Source organism: Pongo abelii, chromosome 6 (genome assembly GCF_028885655.2).
Source record: "Pongo abelii isolate AG06213 chromosome 6, NHGRI_mPonAbe1-v2.0_pri, whole genome shotgun sequence".
NCBI lineage: Eukaryota > Metazoa > Chordata > Mammalia > Primates > Hominidae > Pongo > Pongo abelii.
The window spans coordinates 136268853-136287338 of record NC_071991.2 but is presented as its reverse complement, the minus strand read 5'-3'; the positions used below and the strand labels follow the sequence as shown (position 1 = coordinate 136287338).

Below are 18486 nucleotides of genomic sequence, written 5' to 3'. Positions count from 1 at the left end.
GGACTGTGATTTCTAGAAGAAGAAACTATACTTTTTAATTTTATTAGAACTTTTAAAATGGAATAAGTAGGTACATGGGTAGAGAGACAGATGGATATAATCTACTTCCTTTTCAGTAGATCTTGGATAGCATTCCATTCTAAAAGCTAATAAAAAATTAATCACCACTGTACCGTTGTCAGGGAGGGAGTAGGTGGTTGGGGAACAGAAGTGGTCAGGAGACTGGCTTTGAAACGGCAACCAGAGGGCAGGACAATGAGTCCTTCTCAGGACGAAGCATAAAGAACAGATTGTTGAGGGAAGAGGTTTGGACGTGTGTTGTTAAGGATCTTTAGACACGATCTGGAAGAAGGAGTTCACAGTGAAATCATGAAGTTGCTGATCTGCCAGAAGTTTCCCATGGTGAAGGAGGGGTCCAGCAGCTGTGTCCAGAGCACAGGGCGGTGTTACAAATCCATACGTGTGGACAGAGAAGTAGCAGCTGCATGTTGCCAATGGCAAATGTGGAGACCAGCAATTTAAATGGCACGTGTAAAATAAGGAGCTTGGAGCCCTCGCTGGTGCTTTTCTCAGGACAGAAGTTCAGAGTTTTGCTGGAGTCTAAAGGGGTAATAACAATGTTGCATATTATTAGAGAAATAGAGTGAAATGAAAAGGTATGATATGTCAAGTGTGCTAGATTTTGAAATAAGGGCATAAAAAACTGCCTTTTGACACCAGAGAGAGAGAAGTTTTGGGATGAATCAAAGTATTATTTGACCCACAAGATTATGAATTTATGAGGTTTATTGTCCATAGACCAGTGGTGGGTGGGGGTGATTTTGTCCTCCAGGGTGGATCTGGCAGTGTCTGGAGATGTTTTTGGTTGTACCTTGGGTGGTGCAGGGTGGGGGCACCTGGTGGGTAGAGGGCAGGGATACTACTAACCATCTACAGTGCAACCCATGTCAAGGGATTGTCAATAGAGCTGAGGTTGAGAAGCCCTGCCCTAGAAGAATGAGGAGGAAACACCAATAGGCTGAAGAAAGGATTGGGTAGAACCATTAATAGTTTCAGAGAACCAGGGATGTACCTAATCCTCCAGTTAATGTTGGGAGGATGATGCTCTCTTATGACGTGGTCAGCACATCAGAGATTGTGGGGATGATTTTAGACCACCTGGACTCGCCAGCCCTGGTTCTGTGCAGCCTCCCTGCCCCTTTGCCCCAGAAAGGATGTAGAGCGAGATGAGGCAACCTGTTACTCCACACAAAGGAACTCTCTACTGTCCCTCTTCCCATCAACAGAGAGCACCATGGTGATTCTGGGCCCCTGAATGGCTTACAGAGCTTATTATGAGGATTGGAATAAACCCTGAGTGACACAGTCAGATTCAGCAACCTGAGAGAGGGCATCTAGAAACACGAGCTTCTGCAATGTGAATGGTTTCTGCTATCTTTCAGGTGGTAAATGTGTCAAGGCTGGAGGGAGATGACAATCCTGTACAGCTCATCTACTTTGTGGAGGATCAAGATGGAGAAAGACTCAGTGCAGTCAAGTCTTCGGACCTGATTAACAAGATGGACCTCCAGAGAGCAGCCATCATCTTGGGTTACCGAATTCAAGGTGCCATTGCCCAGCGTAAGTGCCTGAGGTGTTGTTGTCTGTGCTGTTCTGTGCTGGACTCCAAAGCCAGGCTCGTTCTGACAGTGAGCTCTGAATGTAAAGCATTCCGATGTGTGTATAACCCTGATGGTGAAGTGCCAGTTGTTAAAATTCATTCACCAAGACCTTCTTTATTTGGATTTCAATTGCTTGTAGGTTTAGCCTCCACTGCTGTTTTTTCTACCTAGCATTTTGTAGGTGGGGTGTTATAGTGATTTATAGTACATCAACTGTAATATCTGTCCCTCTTTCCTGTACTACTTCTTTTTTTATAAATTTTGTCTGAGGCAGAATAATGTGTTTGCTCTGTATTTATTCCAAAATCTTCTGTGTCATATTTTGAACATTGGCGGGGACAGTGAGTCATGCAGGAAGCTGGGAGGTGCACCCTGAATTTATTGGCTTCCTTCAGGGTCTTTTAACACAAAGAAGTCCTTGATCCTTCCCCTTTTCAGTCCTGTTTCTCTCCCACCTATCCTCACACCACTCCACAGTGTAGACAGAGGTATTTTGATGTTTCTTTATTATTGTTGGAAGGTTTCACTCCTGCCTGCCTGGCCCTGGCTGCTGTCAGTACTTTCCTTTCCACCTCACAGATTTGTTTGTGTGTGTGTGTGTGTTTTTTTTTTGAGATGGAGTCTCACTCAGTCACCAGGCTGGAGTGCAGTGGCGTGATCTCGGCTCACTGCAACCTCTGCCTCCCAGGTTCAAGTGATTCTCCTGCCTCAGCCTCCCAAGTAGCTGGGACTACAGGAACGCACCACCATGCCCAGCTAGTTTTTGTATTATTAGTAGAGATGGGGTTTCACCATATTGGCCAGGATGGTCTTGATCTCTTGACCTTGTGATCTGCCTGCCTTGGCCTCCCAAAGTGCTGGGATTACTGCAGGTGTGAGCCACCGTGCCCGGCCCCACCTCACAGATTTTGAGTATTTAAAATTGAAGAAAAAGGAGGCACATGGAAGAGTGTATTTTTCTAAATAGTCCTTTAGGGTGTGAATCAGATTCCTCTTTTTTTTTTTTTGAGAAAGGGTCTTGCTCTGTCACCCAGGCTGGAGTGCAGTGGCTTGATCATAGCTCACTGCACCCTCAAACTCCTGGGCTCAGGTGATCCTCCTGCCTCAGCCTCCTGAGTAGCTAGGACCACAGTCACCACCACTGCACCCGGCTATTTTTTTCTTATTATCTGTAGAGACAGGGTCTTGCTATGTTGCCCAGGCTGGTCTTAAACCCCTGGCTCAAGTGATCCTCCCACCTTGACTTCCCAAGGTGTTGGAATCCCAACCATGAGCCACCACACCTGGCCCAGACTCCTCTTTTAATGTCAGTGTTTTTCCTTTATGATCCTGCAAGCAGTCTTGGTGAGAGAATGGTGAAACTTGCTCCCAGCAATAAAAGGAGAGGTAAACGTTTAGAGGGAATTCAGCATCAGAGAATACAGAAAACTCTTTATGGAGAACATGTAGGAGATAAAGACAATTTTTAAAAAATGATAGCTTTAAAATTATCCTTCATAGGAGAAGGTTTTTATGAAATCTGTACTTGTCCCTGGAGACCAACCAAGATGAGAGCTGATGGGCGTAATTTCTCTATTTTATGGAAGATGATGGGAGAGTTTAAGCAAATAACCATTGGCAGTTTGTGTTTGTGTATGTGAAATATGATCACATATTGATGTGTTCTCCTCCAAAGCAGTGAGCAAAAAATAACAAAAGCACTTCGTTACAGTTCTTCATATATGCTATTCCTGATTGTAGGAGACGTGCCCTACTCCAGCCAAGCACTTGACATTTTAAACAGCTAATTGCAATAGAATATAGGCACCTTTCAGATCTGATCTTGCACCTCTTTTTCTCAGTTTTGTACCGAAAACCACATGGGTAAACATCCTGGGATCTCAGGGCTGGCGATTGAAGGAAGCCTCAGCCAACACCAGGGATAGCCCAAAGGCAGCCCCAGGACACTGGTGTCAGGGCCCAGTTTGATCAACCTCTGCCTCATCAGGGTTTTCCTAGGTTAGAGTAAGAAGAGGGCAGGTGCGGTGGCTCACACCTGTAATCTCAGCACGTTGGGAGACAGAGGCAGGAGGATCATTTGAGCCCAGCAGTTCAAGACCAGCCTGGAAAACATAGCAAGACCCCATCTCTACAAATAATAATAATAATAAGCTAGCTGGGCATGGTGGGGCATGCCTGTGGTCCCAGTTACTTGGGGGTCTGAGGCAGGAGGATCACCTGAGCCCAGGAGGTTGCGGCTGCAAGTGAGCTTGATTGTGCCACCACGTTCTAGCCTGAGTGACAGAGAGAGACCCTATCTCAAAAAGAAAAAAACAAACAACCACACCCACAAAAGAACTAAGAAGAGTGTCTAGTTGTCTCAGCTTCTCAGTTTGATTCTGTCCCTACTTCTATATTGTCCGTTGCTTTTATGCAAAATGAGCTACATATATTAACTGTATTCAGCCCAAATTAAAAAACACAAGTTTTTCACACTTTGTTGCTTTTTACCGCATCCCATGCAGCCTGTGCTGTAATCTGTGCTTTTTTCCCTGGTGCATTTGATTTAGAATGCTTGCTCCCTCCCTTGCCACTCCCTTAGGTGTCTAAACCCAAAGTTAAACCAGCACCAAGAACCCTTTTTGTTATTACGTCTTTGAGCACATACCTTTTGATCCCATAGCAGGTGTTAACCATCATAGGATATGAAAGGAGCATAAGACTTAGTCCCTGCCCATGACAACTGAGATGTTTTTGAAAAGACAAGATTTGGCGTCAAGACCAGATGAAAGAGTGCAGAAGCGTGGCACTTCACGGATTATCCATTTATATCACAGGAAGCATTTTAAATGAGCAATAAGGCACCGTGTGCAAAACAAAGAGCTAGTGAAGGACATTAAGTGGCCGAGGAGTTGAAGTGCACCTGTCCTAGGCTGTGAAAGAGGAGTGGGGGCCGGGTGGGGTGGGTGTGGCAGCAGGGTGGGGAGTGGCGGATCCAAAATGAGTAAGATTTGCTTCGTGTGAAAGTGGACAACTGGTAGCTTAAATAACGCCGTTTCGATGAGTCGTGTTTCAAAGGTTTAGGGAGAGACACAGGTGGGGCAATGAAGGCAGTGCCTATGGGACGCTTATTAGGACTTCAGTTTCCAAATTAACACAGTGAAGCTTCACTTTGGAAAACATAAGGATCATCTTCCTTCTTTTTTTATTGCAGTAAAATATACATCAAGAAATGTACCAATTTAACACTTCTAAGTGTATACTTCAGTGGCATTCAGTACATTCACAAGGCTGTGTAACCATCACCACTGTCCATTTCCAGAATTTCTTCATCATTCCAAGCAGAAGCTTTCTATGAGTTTTTTCTAGATACCTCATATAGGTAGAATCATACATTTTGTCCTTTTGTGACTGGCTTGTTCCATTATCATGATGTTTTCAAGGCTCATCTGTGTAGCAGCATGTATAGAATTTCCTTCCCTTTTAAAGCTGAATGATACTCCGTTGTATGGCTATATCACATTTTGTTCATTCATTCATCTATGGATGGGCATTTGAGTTCTTTTCATCTTTTAGGCTGTCGTGAATAGCGCTGCTGCAAACATCAGCATCTCTGTCATTTTTCATTGCTGAAGGGGAAACGACCGGTTGCACTGGTGCGCATGTCGTATCTCCTTACTCTGTTTTGCTTTGTGTTTGGCACTAGTGCGATATGAAATTATTGGGTGATTCATTTACTTGATCATTTCTCCTTTCCCCCACTAGGACCTAAGCACCTCAAGGGACTTCGCTTGTTCATTGTTGAGTCCCAACTTTCAAACTGTGTCCAGCACACTTAATAAACATTTGTGAACACAAGAAACTTGGAGTAGTGAGGGAAGGGAGGAAGGAAGGGTTTTCTTCCATAAACTCCTAGTTGAGATGCATGTGCTTTATGTGATCTGGGAGGGTGTGAGTCCTGTGGTACTTGATGCGGCGGGCAGGACTGTGTTCTGGAGACACAGCTGTTTTTCTCTCCACTCTTGAAGAGAACTGCCTTTGTACAAAGTTGTACAGAACCAGTTTTGGTATGGAAATATCCTGCAGTGATAAGTTAGGGGTGAGCTAGTAGAATAAACTGGAAATCAGGAGACCTGGAATTAACCGAGCTTTGCCATTAATTCAGCCATGTACCTTTGGATATATCCGTATGTCGTTGTGATCCCTGATGTATTCTAGATGTAACATTGTATGTTGTGTTTCTCTGCTGGCCACATTTCCTGTCATCAGGAGATTAGAACCTGGAACCAGCTATCTTGAGCTGAAATGTCAGGGACTTCTGAGTTTCTCGTAGAAGACACGTGCAATCTAGTACATGAGTGAAGAAAGAATTTTTGAAAGACCTTTCTTCCTTGTCTGCAGCTGTCGACAGGGTGAAGAGGCCGTCTCCAGAATCCCAGAGCAACAACTTGTGGGTCATTGTTGGCGTGGTCATCCCGGTGCTGGTGGTAATGGTGATTGTTGTCATCCTCTACTGGAAACTATGCCGCACGGACAAGCTAGACTTTCAGCCTGACACTGTGGCCAACATTCAGCAGCGTCAGAAGGTAAGGGGCAGCTTCTTCCCCCAGTGTTCCTATAAGCAGTTTTGTGGGGCAGGGATAGGATGAGTTCGGGCTCTTGATACTGAAAGATGGGGAAGAGGGAGGGCTATTATGGAAATCTTCTGGCTTTAATGGTGGCATCGCTTTGCCTTTGTTTCTGCTTCCTGAAACCCTCCTTCCGTGGTGGTAAATACAGTCCAAGAATGTGAAGCTGTATAAAAGCCTAGCCATGACATGTGCTCCAGGTTCTACAGTGATTTTATTTTATATTTTTTGAGACAGAGTCTGGCTCTGTCGCTCAGGCTGGAGTACAGTGGCGTGAGCTTGGCTCACTGCAGCCTCCGCCTCCTGGGTTCAAGCGATTCTCCTGCCTCAGTCTCCGAATAGCTGAGATTACAGGTGTGTGCCATCACACCTGCCTAATGTTTGTATTTTTAGTAGAGACAGGGTTTTGCCATGTTGGCGAGGCTGGTCTCGAACTCCTGGCCTCAAGAGATCTGCCTGCCTTGGCCTCCCAAAGTGCTGGGATTACAGGCATGAGCCACCGCACCAGGCCGAATTCTGATTTATTTTACCCCTGGATATTTTCAGAGGATAGGAGCCAAGGCAGACTTTCTCTATTTCGTGTACAACTCCATTGGTCAGCTGCTTTATTTTGTGTTCACCCTATTTGGAAGCCCACTTACCCACCTTGATCATTAAAAACGAACAATACATACCTTGAACATTTTAACTTAAAATATATGAATGGACATTTATTTGCCAATCCTTCAACATATCCCAAGTCTTGTTTTGTTTTGAGTATTGGTCTACTGAGAGGAATCGTGTTTGGTCTTTCTTACAATAAACAACACCCATAATGTGTCAGTTTCAGGTTCCAGTTTGGGTTTCTTTAGAGAAGAGCAAAGCTACCTGAATGCAAAGTTCTCTCGATTTTTTTAATACCTCCCTCCCCCCACTCCCTATCCCCTAATTTTGCAGACTTTTGAGTTAATTCACTCACACCCTAATTTGACAGCAGATTTTTTAAGTAACCCGTCTTTCCTATGTCTTTCCAAAGCATTCAACTTAAATTTTTATAGAAATAGCAATTTTCTTTTCCCACGTATGTTTCAACAGTTTCCACAGTATTCGAGGGTCACGTCAGCTTTCAGAACAAAGACATTGACTTTTGGTCAACACTGAGCTCACCTGGTGTGAGCAAAAACATGCCAGGCCTACAGGAGCACTCACTAGTACAGCATAATATCAGTCAGCGTGTTTACCAAGGGAGTGGAACGAGGTAGTCAGTCCACTGTTATTAACAGTCTGCTGGATTAACATGCACTCTCCGTGGGTCTCCCAGATTTGGAGGACTCATTCTGCTTTAAAAGCTTGATAAAAACAAGCAAAAGGCAAAAAACAAAGAATAAAAGATTGCCCTATTTATTTTTAAACTTTATTTTGGTTGTCTTCGTATGAGAAATTCTGCATATTACAAACCTAGACCTGTTGAATGGAAAAAAAATATGCATTACTTTAAAATTTATTTGACTTTTGTAAAAGCAAAGAAAGAGTATTTGTCTTTTCATATGAATTAACAAAAAAATGCAAAATATTTATTAAATTGCAAGCTTATGGCTATCAAGTACATGAAAAGCACTTTATACATTAATATTATGTTTGTTGCCTATCTTTGTTTATTATTTACACAGTCTGCTAAGATTCTTTTGTTGTTCTTGTTATACTGGTGAATGGCATGGGGAAACCTGGAAAAAAAGTGCTGGGTATACTAAATGATTCATAGTGTGAATTTCACTGTAATAAGATCAATAATAGGTTTGGAAATGTTTTTGTTCTGGTGAAGAGTGTTGTTACAGAGGGAGTTAACCAGTGTAGACGGTTATGTATTTAGGTCTTTTATGGGCCACATTTCCTAATGTATACACTGCCATGGAAGTCCATCTATTATCTGTAACTTCAATAAACTATCAGAGGACAGCATCTCTTGGGGTCAAAATGGAATATTCCCCAAGCTTTCTCCTTCTCTCACTTGTACTTCCTAAACATTTTCAAGTCCCAGATGTGGCTGTAAATCAAATGGACAGAGTTTCAGATGGAACTTCCAGCCCTTAGAGCTGCTCTTTTTCCTCCAGGGCTGCAAAGATCTGCCTGTACATCCTGACAACAGATTTACAGAAAAGGTCCTGCAGGGAGGATTCCCCAAAAGAATAACTGTCTTCTGACACTGTTAGGAGGGCAAACCCTTGCCAGTGTTGCAGAAGCTCAGTCTTGTTTTGCTGGCACAGGAACCCACCCTATAGATTTTGTCATGTGTTTAAAATGGGAAAATGATGCTGTTCATTTAGTTTAAAAACAAATGTCTTTAGTTTATACGTGTTTCTTTTAAGGTTATGTGGCCATAGCAAAGGGCCTCTAGCCTCGTTCTCAGGGTAATTTGCAGAGATGTCACCCCTATGACTTCAAGAGCTCTGTCTCCTGCTCATGTGGCTATTGTCTCTCTCTCCGTTCTGCTCTCCCCACCTCCTGATGCGCCTCACCACTACTCTCTGAAATCCTTCAGCAAATCCTAGAGCTGCAAACATCTGGAAACAATAAATCTGCTGACCTAAAATCCACACCCCCCTTCCCCTTGTAACGAGAAGGAAACCTCTTCAGATTGTCTGGGAGTAGATTAATTTTGAAATATGATAGGAGGGAGAGGCCATTCTGTCTTGTTTTGAGGCACAGCCTTTGCTTATTTTCAGTAATAAAGAAGAAAACCCCATGCTTTCTTTTATCTGTATTCTCTATCTGTAGACTAAAGTCATCATTTGTTACTGTTGCCTAAAAAACTCCAGCCTGGATCCTCTTCATCATGAATGGCATTGGCTGGATGCCACTGGCCTCATGGAAACTTATTCCTTCTGATGGGGGATAGTCCACACCTCATTATTGGTGTCAGACCAGAGCTCCTGACTGCCCTTGGTTGCTTCTAAAGGGCAGCACTTTGGGCAACCAGCTGGAGCTGCCTCAGGCACTGGGTGTCACTCACCAAACATTGAGCATTTGCTCTGAGCCACGCCAGATCCGGCTCAGTTACCAACACAAATAGCACGCGATCTCTGCATTCCAGGGCTTTAGCAAGGGAGAAGGACGAGCCATCCGAAAGCAGACATCCAGGAGTATAAGGATGTCTGGAGAACACAGAGGAGGGGGGCACCCCACTCGCAGTGGTGGGGTACTTCCACCTTCTTCGAGGAGGTGACGCCAGGGCTGAAGCTTCACGGTGGAGATGAAGGCGGGCCCATTGGGGGAGTGGAGGGCAGCTCAGGAAGCTAGAGCAAAGGTCGTAAAAAAGGGCACAGCCGAAACCCAGGTGGCAGAGAGCCAGGCCCTGGGGGGTTTTCAGGACATAGAAGGGATTGCAAATTATGCTGTAAGCAGTGGGCAACCATTGAAAGGTTTTCAGCAGGGAGAGCAGCTTGAACACATTTGCTTTTGGAACGATCCCTTTGGGAGGCAGTGTGGACAGTGGATTGAAAAGAGGCTCTGTGAGCATTTCGTTCCATCTCAGCCAAGGTCAGCTCATTCCCTATGGTTGCTGTTTGATTCTCTGCAAAGGTCCCCTGTCACATCTAACGTGTAGGTGGTCTCAGTTCACCCACAGCTGGCTGACGGTGCCGGATGTCGCCTGTGGGTGTGAGAATCTGGGAGCCCTGCTCTCCCAAACTCCGGGACCACAGGGTTACGGGAGTGCCCTTGTGGGGCTGCACTGAAGACAAACAGATGGCAATAACTTTGCCTTGTCTTCACCTCCTAAATGGAAACAACATGGTGGTTGTGGTGACTTTTCACAAATGACATCAATCAGGTAATAAATGCTTACACTGGCACTTGCTACATGATGGCAAATTTTTATTCAGACACTTTTGGGATTTGCTCTGTGTTTCTATTGTCATCTCAACTCCTTCCCAGGGGCTCAGGCTAACCGGAATACTGCGGGCTTCACTGCATTTTGTGCCACCTGGGCTGTATTGTATTTGTGGCCCACGTGTTCACATTCATCAGGCGTCTCTCTCATTACTTGGCTGACCTGCCCACCAGTCAGTCTCCTTGGCTTGTTGGTGACGTATACCAGTGGGGCACAGACACTGTGGCCTATTCCCTCTGTGATATATTAAAGAGAGAAAGAACAAAAGAGCCATCCTTCTTCAGAAATAACTCGGTCCTAATATGAATATTTAACACTCTCATTAATCTTGATTCTTCTTTTATAAAATACTGATTAAACCTATGCTGCATGTGGGAGGGAGCTGGAGACATTGTATACCAGCCAGACTGAACTCTAGATTCTATTTTAAAAGAAGTGGAAAAACTAGAAAAAGTGATCTGGCAAGTAGAGATGAGACAAAAGAAGGTAATTATCTAAGGGAGGAGGGGCAGTGTTCCCTCTAGGTTTTCCTTCTGTGTGTAGATGGCTTTTGTTTTGTGCATAATACGCACAGACTGGTTGCCAAATTTCTATTGGTATAGAAGGTGATGACTCACTCAGTTTGTGAGAAGTGCAAGGATCTAATGGATATATTTAAAGATGTTGATCAGAATCAACAGTAAGCTAATAGGACTTGTATATTTCATTTATGACACGTGCCCTTTTCTTGGTTACCCAAAAAAACCCAGTAAGTTTGGTACTTCAGTTGACTGTTTTGAAATTCATTTGGCCATCAGCTATTTCTTGAGGGACACTGTGTCACATCTTGTTGTTGACTTGACGAAATATTGTATCTAAATTCTTATTTACAACTCTGATGCCTTAGAATTCTTAGCTGTATATTAACTGGTCGATGTTTCGCCAATCAACAGTAATAATAATGCTGTCAGCATCATTTGTAGGGTACTTTGGCATTTATGAAGCATTTTCATGAATACTATCATATTTCTTTCCTACATGGGCCCTGAGCGTACGTGAGGGAAGACGTTTAGGTGCCTGGGCTTGGGCTACGTAGACCGCCCTATGGAGGCAATACTGTTTGTATTTTTACGTTGTTCACTTTGGAGACCTCCGCTTAGGGGAGGCCATCTGTAGCTCCTTTTCCAGTTTTGATAAAGCAAACCACCGAACTTGTTAAAAACAAAACAAAACAGTTGCCCAGTCATTAGAGGCATTCGCTTTCTTACTGGGAAGTATACCAAAAAGGATTTCAGCAAGATTTATTAAATGATGGAGGTGATGATTAAATGACTGCTTAGTATATCTGTTTTCTTTCGCTTAGTGGCACCTTGTATGTAGTTAAATGAGGTGCTGCTGGGGTAAAAGCAACCCCGTAAAATTGGAAATTGCTCCTGTTAGGATTTTTATCATCAGCTGTGAATAAGTGGCATCCAATATCAATTTTCTCAGGCATCTGAAAAAGGCTTGACAGATGGACATTTGAGAATTATATAGATGGATTAGTATTTCATTTCAAGATGAAAATAATATTTATAATTATGTATTTCATAAATTAGGACCGCATGTCAAAGTCTGAGAAAGGAATCATCTTAATCACACAGAACGAATTTTTTAATGTACAGGAGGGTTACCTCTTAGCTTGCCTAATTTTTCATCTACCTATATATACATCAATGGTTTGCTTTGAAGAGAGCAGTTGAATCTTTGTGGAAGTTTACAACAAAAGGAAAAAATATTCGACTAGTAAGTGTGGGGTTTCGAAAAGACACACAGATGCTTGCTGTTAAGTACATTATGGTAGAATCCAAACATGTTGCTGTGTAGTTAATCTAAATCCAGTAAGTACACAGGGACAACAAATAAACCAGCAGAGAAAGGAGTCATGGACCAGTGAACAAGTGACATGCATTCAAGCAACCTGGACACAGATGTGCAGTATCCAGTAATCAATCATTTGAAAGAAGTGAATGAAAGTATCCTGCAAGTCTGAGTAAATGTGCAGGAAAGTATACAGTATTAACTCAGCTCTCCCTTATTTGTTCTTTTGAAGTTGTAATTTTGATCTTCCGGAAGTAAACATGGACCTTTTCACCGCTTTTTCCTTTTAATACAAAATATGTTGTTAAGACCCCAACTGAGTCCCCGTGGACAAGGGTGCCTGCCAGGCTTTCATTCCTGAGGATGGTGAGCTCGCGGAAAGTGTGTGCATTGTGGCACCTTGGGTTTCCCACACGCTGCTGAACAGATCTTGAAGATTACAGTTGTCACATAGACAGATAAAGCACAGAGCCCTGTCATGAGTTTGTCCCCTGGATAAAATGAGACAATGCCCTTGGCATTTCTCATTGCCGTCCTCTTCCCTGTTCTCCTTGGATTCTTCTGCGGGAGTGAACTGTTCTTCAATGGCTGGGAGATGGTTGAGGGGAAGCTATGAGATAAAACCCTCACTGCTGCTGCTGCTGCTGCTGCTGCTGCTGCTGCTGCTGCCGCCTCCTGTGCAGAATATCTAAGTTCACAGTTTCCCAGTGTGGAACGAATTATCCTATTTCATGGCTATATTTCTCTCTCAGTTCTTTAAGAGAGAAAGCAAGCCATACCACAAGTTTATTGTGTCTTGATTGACCAAGACCAGCATTTTGAATTGTGATTTTATTTGATGTTCCCAAGGTTTCTACATCTCTGGGCAGAGCACCGCAGGAAGCTGCTGCATGGATGACAGGCGGGCCTCTGTTCTGTAAAGTGGGAGGACTTGGGAAAGGGAAGGTGGGAGGGGGAGCCAGCATGCTGCCCGGACCACAGGCACATGCTGGACAGCTCTCAGGAAAATCACTAGTGTAGGGAGGGCTTGTACAGAGGTGTGCATCTGGAATGATCCCTGTAAAAGGGCTGCCTGCTCCTAGAAAACTGTGTGTCTGCCTCCTGGGGTTTGGGTAGACCAGTTGAAACTCAGGGTGCTAGTCCATGGGTCACAGATGAGAAAATAAATGTATTTTATTTAAATACATTTTTAATACATGTATTTAAAGAAACATCTAATGATGAATTTATTTTATGTAAATAAATATTTAATAATTAATTTAAATAATTTACACAAGTGCTTAATAAATTTAATTTAAATAAATATTTAATAATAAATAGGCCAGGCATGGTGGCTCATGCCTGTAATGCCAGCACTTTGGGAGGCTGAAGCAGGCAGATCACCTAAGGTCAGGAGTTTGAGACCAGCCTGGCCAACATGGTGAAACCCCATCTGTAATAAAAAAAAATACATAAAATTTAGCCAGACGTGGTGGTGCACGCCTGTAGTCCAAGCTACTTGGGAGGCTGAGGAAGGAGAATTGCTTGAACCCAGGAGGTGGAGGTTGCAGTAAGCCAACATCGTACCATTGTATTCCAGCCTAGGCAACAGAGTGAGACTCCATCTCAAAAAAAAAATCGTAATAAATACATTTATTTAAATAAATAATAATAAATGGGGCATGCAATGGAGCAGCAGGTTTGGGTTTGTCATTTGCAGAACAGTGTTCTTGGGCTGAGGGGCTGTTATGCTCAGGAACTGCTGAAGTGGTGGAGTGGTGTACTCATGTAACAGGAGCTCTTTAATCAGAAAACAGACGAAGTCAGCTTTTGCCTTTTGTTTCATTTTTGTAAACTGTATTTACTGTAAGTTTTGTCCCCCTCTGCTGGCATAAATCATTATTGCAGATGACATTCCTTCTACCCATTGATCCGAGAATTTCAGCTTATAAAAGACCTTAAGGCCGGTCTCAGTGGCTCACGTCTATAGTCCCAGCGCTTTGGGAGGCCGAGGCAGTAGGATTGCCTGAGCCCTGGAGTTCAAGATCAGCTGGGCAATGTAGCAAGATCCTGTCTCTACAAAAAAATTTTAAAATATTAGCCAGGTGTGGTGGCACGTGTCTATGGTCCCAGCTTCTTGGGAGGCTCAGGTGGGAGGATTGCTTGGTCTTGGGAGATTGAGGCTGCAGTAAGCTGAGATTGTGCTACTGCACTCCAGCCTGGGTGACAGAGCGAGACCACATCAAATGAAAAAAAAAAGACCTTAGGTCACAGACCTAAGCCACTGATGTTGTCACTCATTTGTGCATAAAGTTAGCACAAATAAGACAAAGCCTTTTGTGTCTGTGTGTAATATATTGTCTAAAATCACTCCTTAGATCTGTTTGGCCTTTGTCTTTTGACTGACAAGACTCTGTAGTGGTGTGTGTGTGAGTGGAAAAACTCAAACCATGTTTCTCCTCTGCTCTCATACCACACAACAGTCAACACGGGAGACTTCTGTGACCGAATTTGTGGGGGCTTTCCTCACACACCAAGCAGCAGTTATCAGCTGGCTGTCCTTGAATTCAGTTCTGACACTGTCCGCTGGGAGGTAGCCTCAGATCGTACAGGTGGAGGGCTCAGTCCCCAAGACTGTCCTCCTCCACCCGCACCAGTCACAAGTGTAGGTCTCCAGAACTTCTGACCGACTGGCTTCAAGTTGAGGTTCCCACCATCGCTTTTTGGGTTTGATTAATTTGCTAGAGCAGTTCACAGGACTTGGGGAAGCACTTACTTATGTTTACCAGTTTATCACAAAGGATATGTTAACAGGAAAACCAAACTCTGTAAAATATCTTAAAGAGGTTTATTCCGAGCCAGTATGAGTGACCGTGGCCCTGAGAAAGCAGGAGCCCAAGAAGCGGTGAGTAAATGGCCCGAGGCGGTCAGATTACAATTTGGGTTGATACTGTTGCCATTGCGTCTGGCTGGGGCCATCATTGTGGGTGGTAAAGGCCAAGACAGCTGCAGGTAAAGAAAGGCAGATTTATTAGAAAATGTATGAAGATAACGTTGCAAGGGTGCAGTGGCCAGCACAGCAGAGAAGGGGCTGTCGGGCAAGAGACAGGGGCAGGAGGGAAGTTTTATGAGTCATGCTGCTGGGGCTATGAGCAGAATGAGGTGTTTGGGAACAGGATGTCATGCCAGCAGGTTGTCTGTGATGAGCCATTTCTCAGAACAATTGTTCTGCCCTACCTGGGGACCCCTTCTGCATTGTTACTTATCAGGACTCCACATATACATTTTTTTAAATTTTTTTTTTTGAGACAGAGTTTTGCTCTTGTCCCCCAGGCTGGAGTGCAATGGTGCGATCTTGACTCACCGCAACCTCCGCCTCCCGGGTTCAAGTGATTCTCCTGCCTCAGCCTCCTGAGTAGCTGGGATTACAGGCATGTGCCACCACGGCCGTCTAATTTTGTATTTTTAGTAGAGACGGCGGTGGGGGGGGGGGGGTTCTCCATGTTGATCAGGCTGGTCTCGAACTTCCGACCTTAGATGATCTACCCGGCTCGGCCTCCCAAAGGGTTGGGATTACAGGCGTGAGCCACTGTGCCCAGCCCTCCACATAAACATTTTAAGGAGACAGGAGTTACAGGAAAAGAAATAACCCAATACATAGAAGCTCGGCCTGAAAAGGCGGGATATCTTGAAGTGAGGGGCTTACAAGTCATAGGTGTGTTTTAGGATTCTTTAGTTGGCAATTGGTTGAGAGAGTTAAGTTTTGTCTAAAGACTGAAAGTCACTTCAAAGGAATGCTTAAGTTAAGGGGTCTGCTGTCTGCCATGTGTTGCTATACCAGTCAGGTTAGAAAGTAAGCCACATTATACCGGGTTAATTTAAAAAAAACAAAAACAAAAACAATTTAACCAGATTTTATTGTTTGTAGGGTGTGACTTAACACTCCTTTGCATGGCTTTAGGTCTTGTTTATAATTTGGTATCTTATTACCACAAAGAATCTGTTCTGTCAGTCTTATAATCTCTGTTTTAATATTAATGCTGGTCAGTTTTGCCTAAACTCTAAAAGGGAGGGGCTGTAATGATGCATGTCCCACCTTCCTTCGTGCTACGGCCAAGAACTCAGTTTTTCAGGTTTCTCTGAAGTCCCTTTGGCCAAGAGGGGGCCTGTTCAGTAGGTTGGGGGCTTAGGATTTTATTCTTAGTTTACAGATATTACAAAGCGCAAGCGTACAGATGAAGAGATGCATAGGGCGAGGTACGGGGGGACTCGGGGGTGCAGAGCTTCTGTGCCCTCCGTGGGGGTGCTACCTTCCAGGAACCTCCACAGTGTTCAGCCTTCCAGAAGCTCCCTGGACCCTGCCCTTTTGGGTTTTTCAGGTGGCTGCTTTACATAGGCCTGTTTGGCTATGGTGATCAACTTAACCATTGGCTATTGGTGATCAACTTAACCTTCAGCCCCTCTCCCCTCCCTGAAGGTTGGGGGGTGGGGCTGAATGCCCTGACTCTTGTATCACGCCTGGGGCTCTGTGGTGAGCAGCCCCCATCCTGCAGCTACCTCGGGGCTACTGGCCGTCAGTCAACTCACTAGCCTGCAGAAAGACATCCTCTGGAGACTCTATGTATTTTAGGAGGTGTACGCCAGGAAACGGGGATGAAGACCAGATAAGTGTTTCAGAGTGTCACCTTGTGGGTGTGGAATATGCCTGGCCAGGAGGGAGGGCTTCAGTTTGCTTTTGGCATTCCATGGAGGAGACCATTGCTATGCAGTTTATTTCCCTGTGCTTTGCAAGCTTGAATTAAGGAAACAGTTAATACCCTGGCACTTTTCATGTCATCAGAAATACTTTATTGTCCACATTTCTTCATACCTTGGAGAGTCTTTCCAAGGGCACAGTGGTTCACGCCTGTAATCCTAGCACTTTGGGCGGCTGAGGTGGGTGGATCACTGGAGACCAGGAGTTTGAGACCAGCCTGGGCAACATAGTGAGACCCCATCTCTACTAAAAATACCAAAACATTACCCTGGCATGGTGGCGTGCACCCTTAGTTCAAGCTACTTGGGAGGCTGAGGCAGGAGAATCGCTTGAACCCAGGAGGCAGAGGTTGTAGTGAGCCAAGATTGTACCACTGTACTTCAGCCTGGGTGATGGAGCCAGACTCTGTCTTTAAAAAAAAAAAAAGAAAAGAAAAGAAATGTGAACAATACAAATAGCTTTTTTTTTTTTTTTGAGACGGAGTCTTATTCTTTTACCCAGGCTGGAATGCAGTGGTGCGATCTCAGCTTACTGAAATCTCCGACTCCCAGGTTGAAGTGATTCTCCTGCCTCACCCTCCCGAGTAGCTGGGATTACAGGTGTACACCACCATGCCCAACTAATTTTTTTTTTTTTTTTTTTTTTTTAAGTAGAGACGGGATTTCACCATGTTGGCCAGGCTGGTCTCGAACTCCTAACCTCAGGTGATCTGCCCAATTCGGCCTCCTGAAGTGCTGGGATTACAGATGTGAGCCACTGCGTCCAGCCAACAAATAGCATGTTTCATGACATAATATCTTACCACAGCTTTAGAAGCTGAGGCCTGGCATCCCTAGTTGCAGGCTCAGGGGTCTGTCATGGGTTTGGTGTGGGGTGATGCTCGTATCCCTGGAGAGGAATCCTGCATCCACTGGTTTGAGTGGGGGATGTTTTTGAAGAGCCCTTTCTCCTTCAGTTTTGTGCCCCATTACTTCTTTTGACCACTTCTTTCTAGAAATTCTTTGTTCCCTTTGCTTCTACTACCTGGAACTTTCCAAATTCTTCTGTTTCTCTGAAATTACATTCTATTTTCTTCCTTGCTTCCTTTTTCTCTTCTTAGCCCCAAACTATTAGATGTTCTCCAACACTTTATCCACAGAATCTGTATTTATGTTGAAAAACTCAACTCCCCTACCTGTCACCTTTATGTGGGTGGTTCTTGAAGTCACATCTGAGCTTGCAAGTTCCCCCAGGCTATGGTTCCCCACCTCCAGCTACACCAAGCTGACATCCTTTGGGGCCTCAAATTAAGTGTTTTTGAAACGAAACCTGTCATTTTGTCTCAAGCCATCATTCCTATATGACTCGCCTCTTTCCCTTAATGTCACTTTCACGCTTCACAATGCCCCTGCCCAAAAATTCACGTCCCCATTGGCTTCTTTCTCTTCCTTTGCCTCTCATGTCTATTTGGCTTCTAGGTCTTTCTGCCCGATCCCTAGAGCTGTTCATTCCTTCCCATGTTCACTGCTAAGATTTGGGGCTCATGTCTTTGTGGTTTTATGCGCATGGCCAAGCTCTCTTCCTGCTTCCTTGGTGTCCTGTGTGCTTGTATTTTAGAAATCTGCCTGTTTAGAAATGTTTAGTGATTTTCTGATTTCCCAGAGGGCCAGCTCCAGAAGCTGGCGTTTTTGGAATCATCCATATACAGACTGGACTTTTCTCTCGTGCTCCTATGCTCTGACCCATCTAGCATAGCCAATGTGATTTCTTCCCAGGCCTCAGTGTTCTCTGGTTCCT

General features: G+C 44.3%; 1 protein-coding gene across 5 annotated transcripts in view; it reads left to right on the top strand.

The window, feature by feature from the left end:
- KIAA1549 (KIAA1549 ortholog) overlaps nucleotides 1-18486 on the top strand; it is a 282292-nt gene that overhangs the window by 82464 nt on the left and 181342 nt on the right. For all 5 annotated transcript variants that reach the window (XR_010140939.1, XM_054560668.2, XM_054560669.2 and 2 more), the window contains 2 exons: nucleotides 1443-1620; nucleotides 6042-6226. Coding sequence is in view for 4 of the 5 variants with exons in the window: in XM_054560668.2 (XP_054416643.1) it covers nucleotides 1443-1620; nucleotides 6042-6226 (363 nt within the window). In the remaining variant the exon portion in view is untranslated. The remainder of the gene's footprint in view (nucleotides 1-1442; nucleotides 1621-6041; nucleotides 6227-18486) is intronic.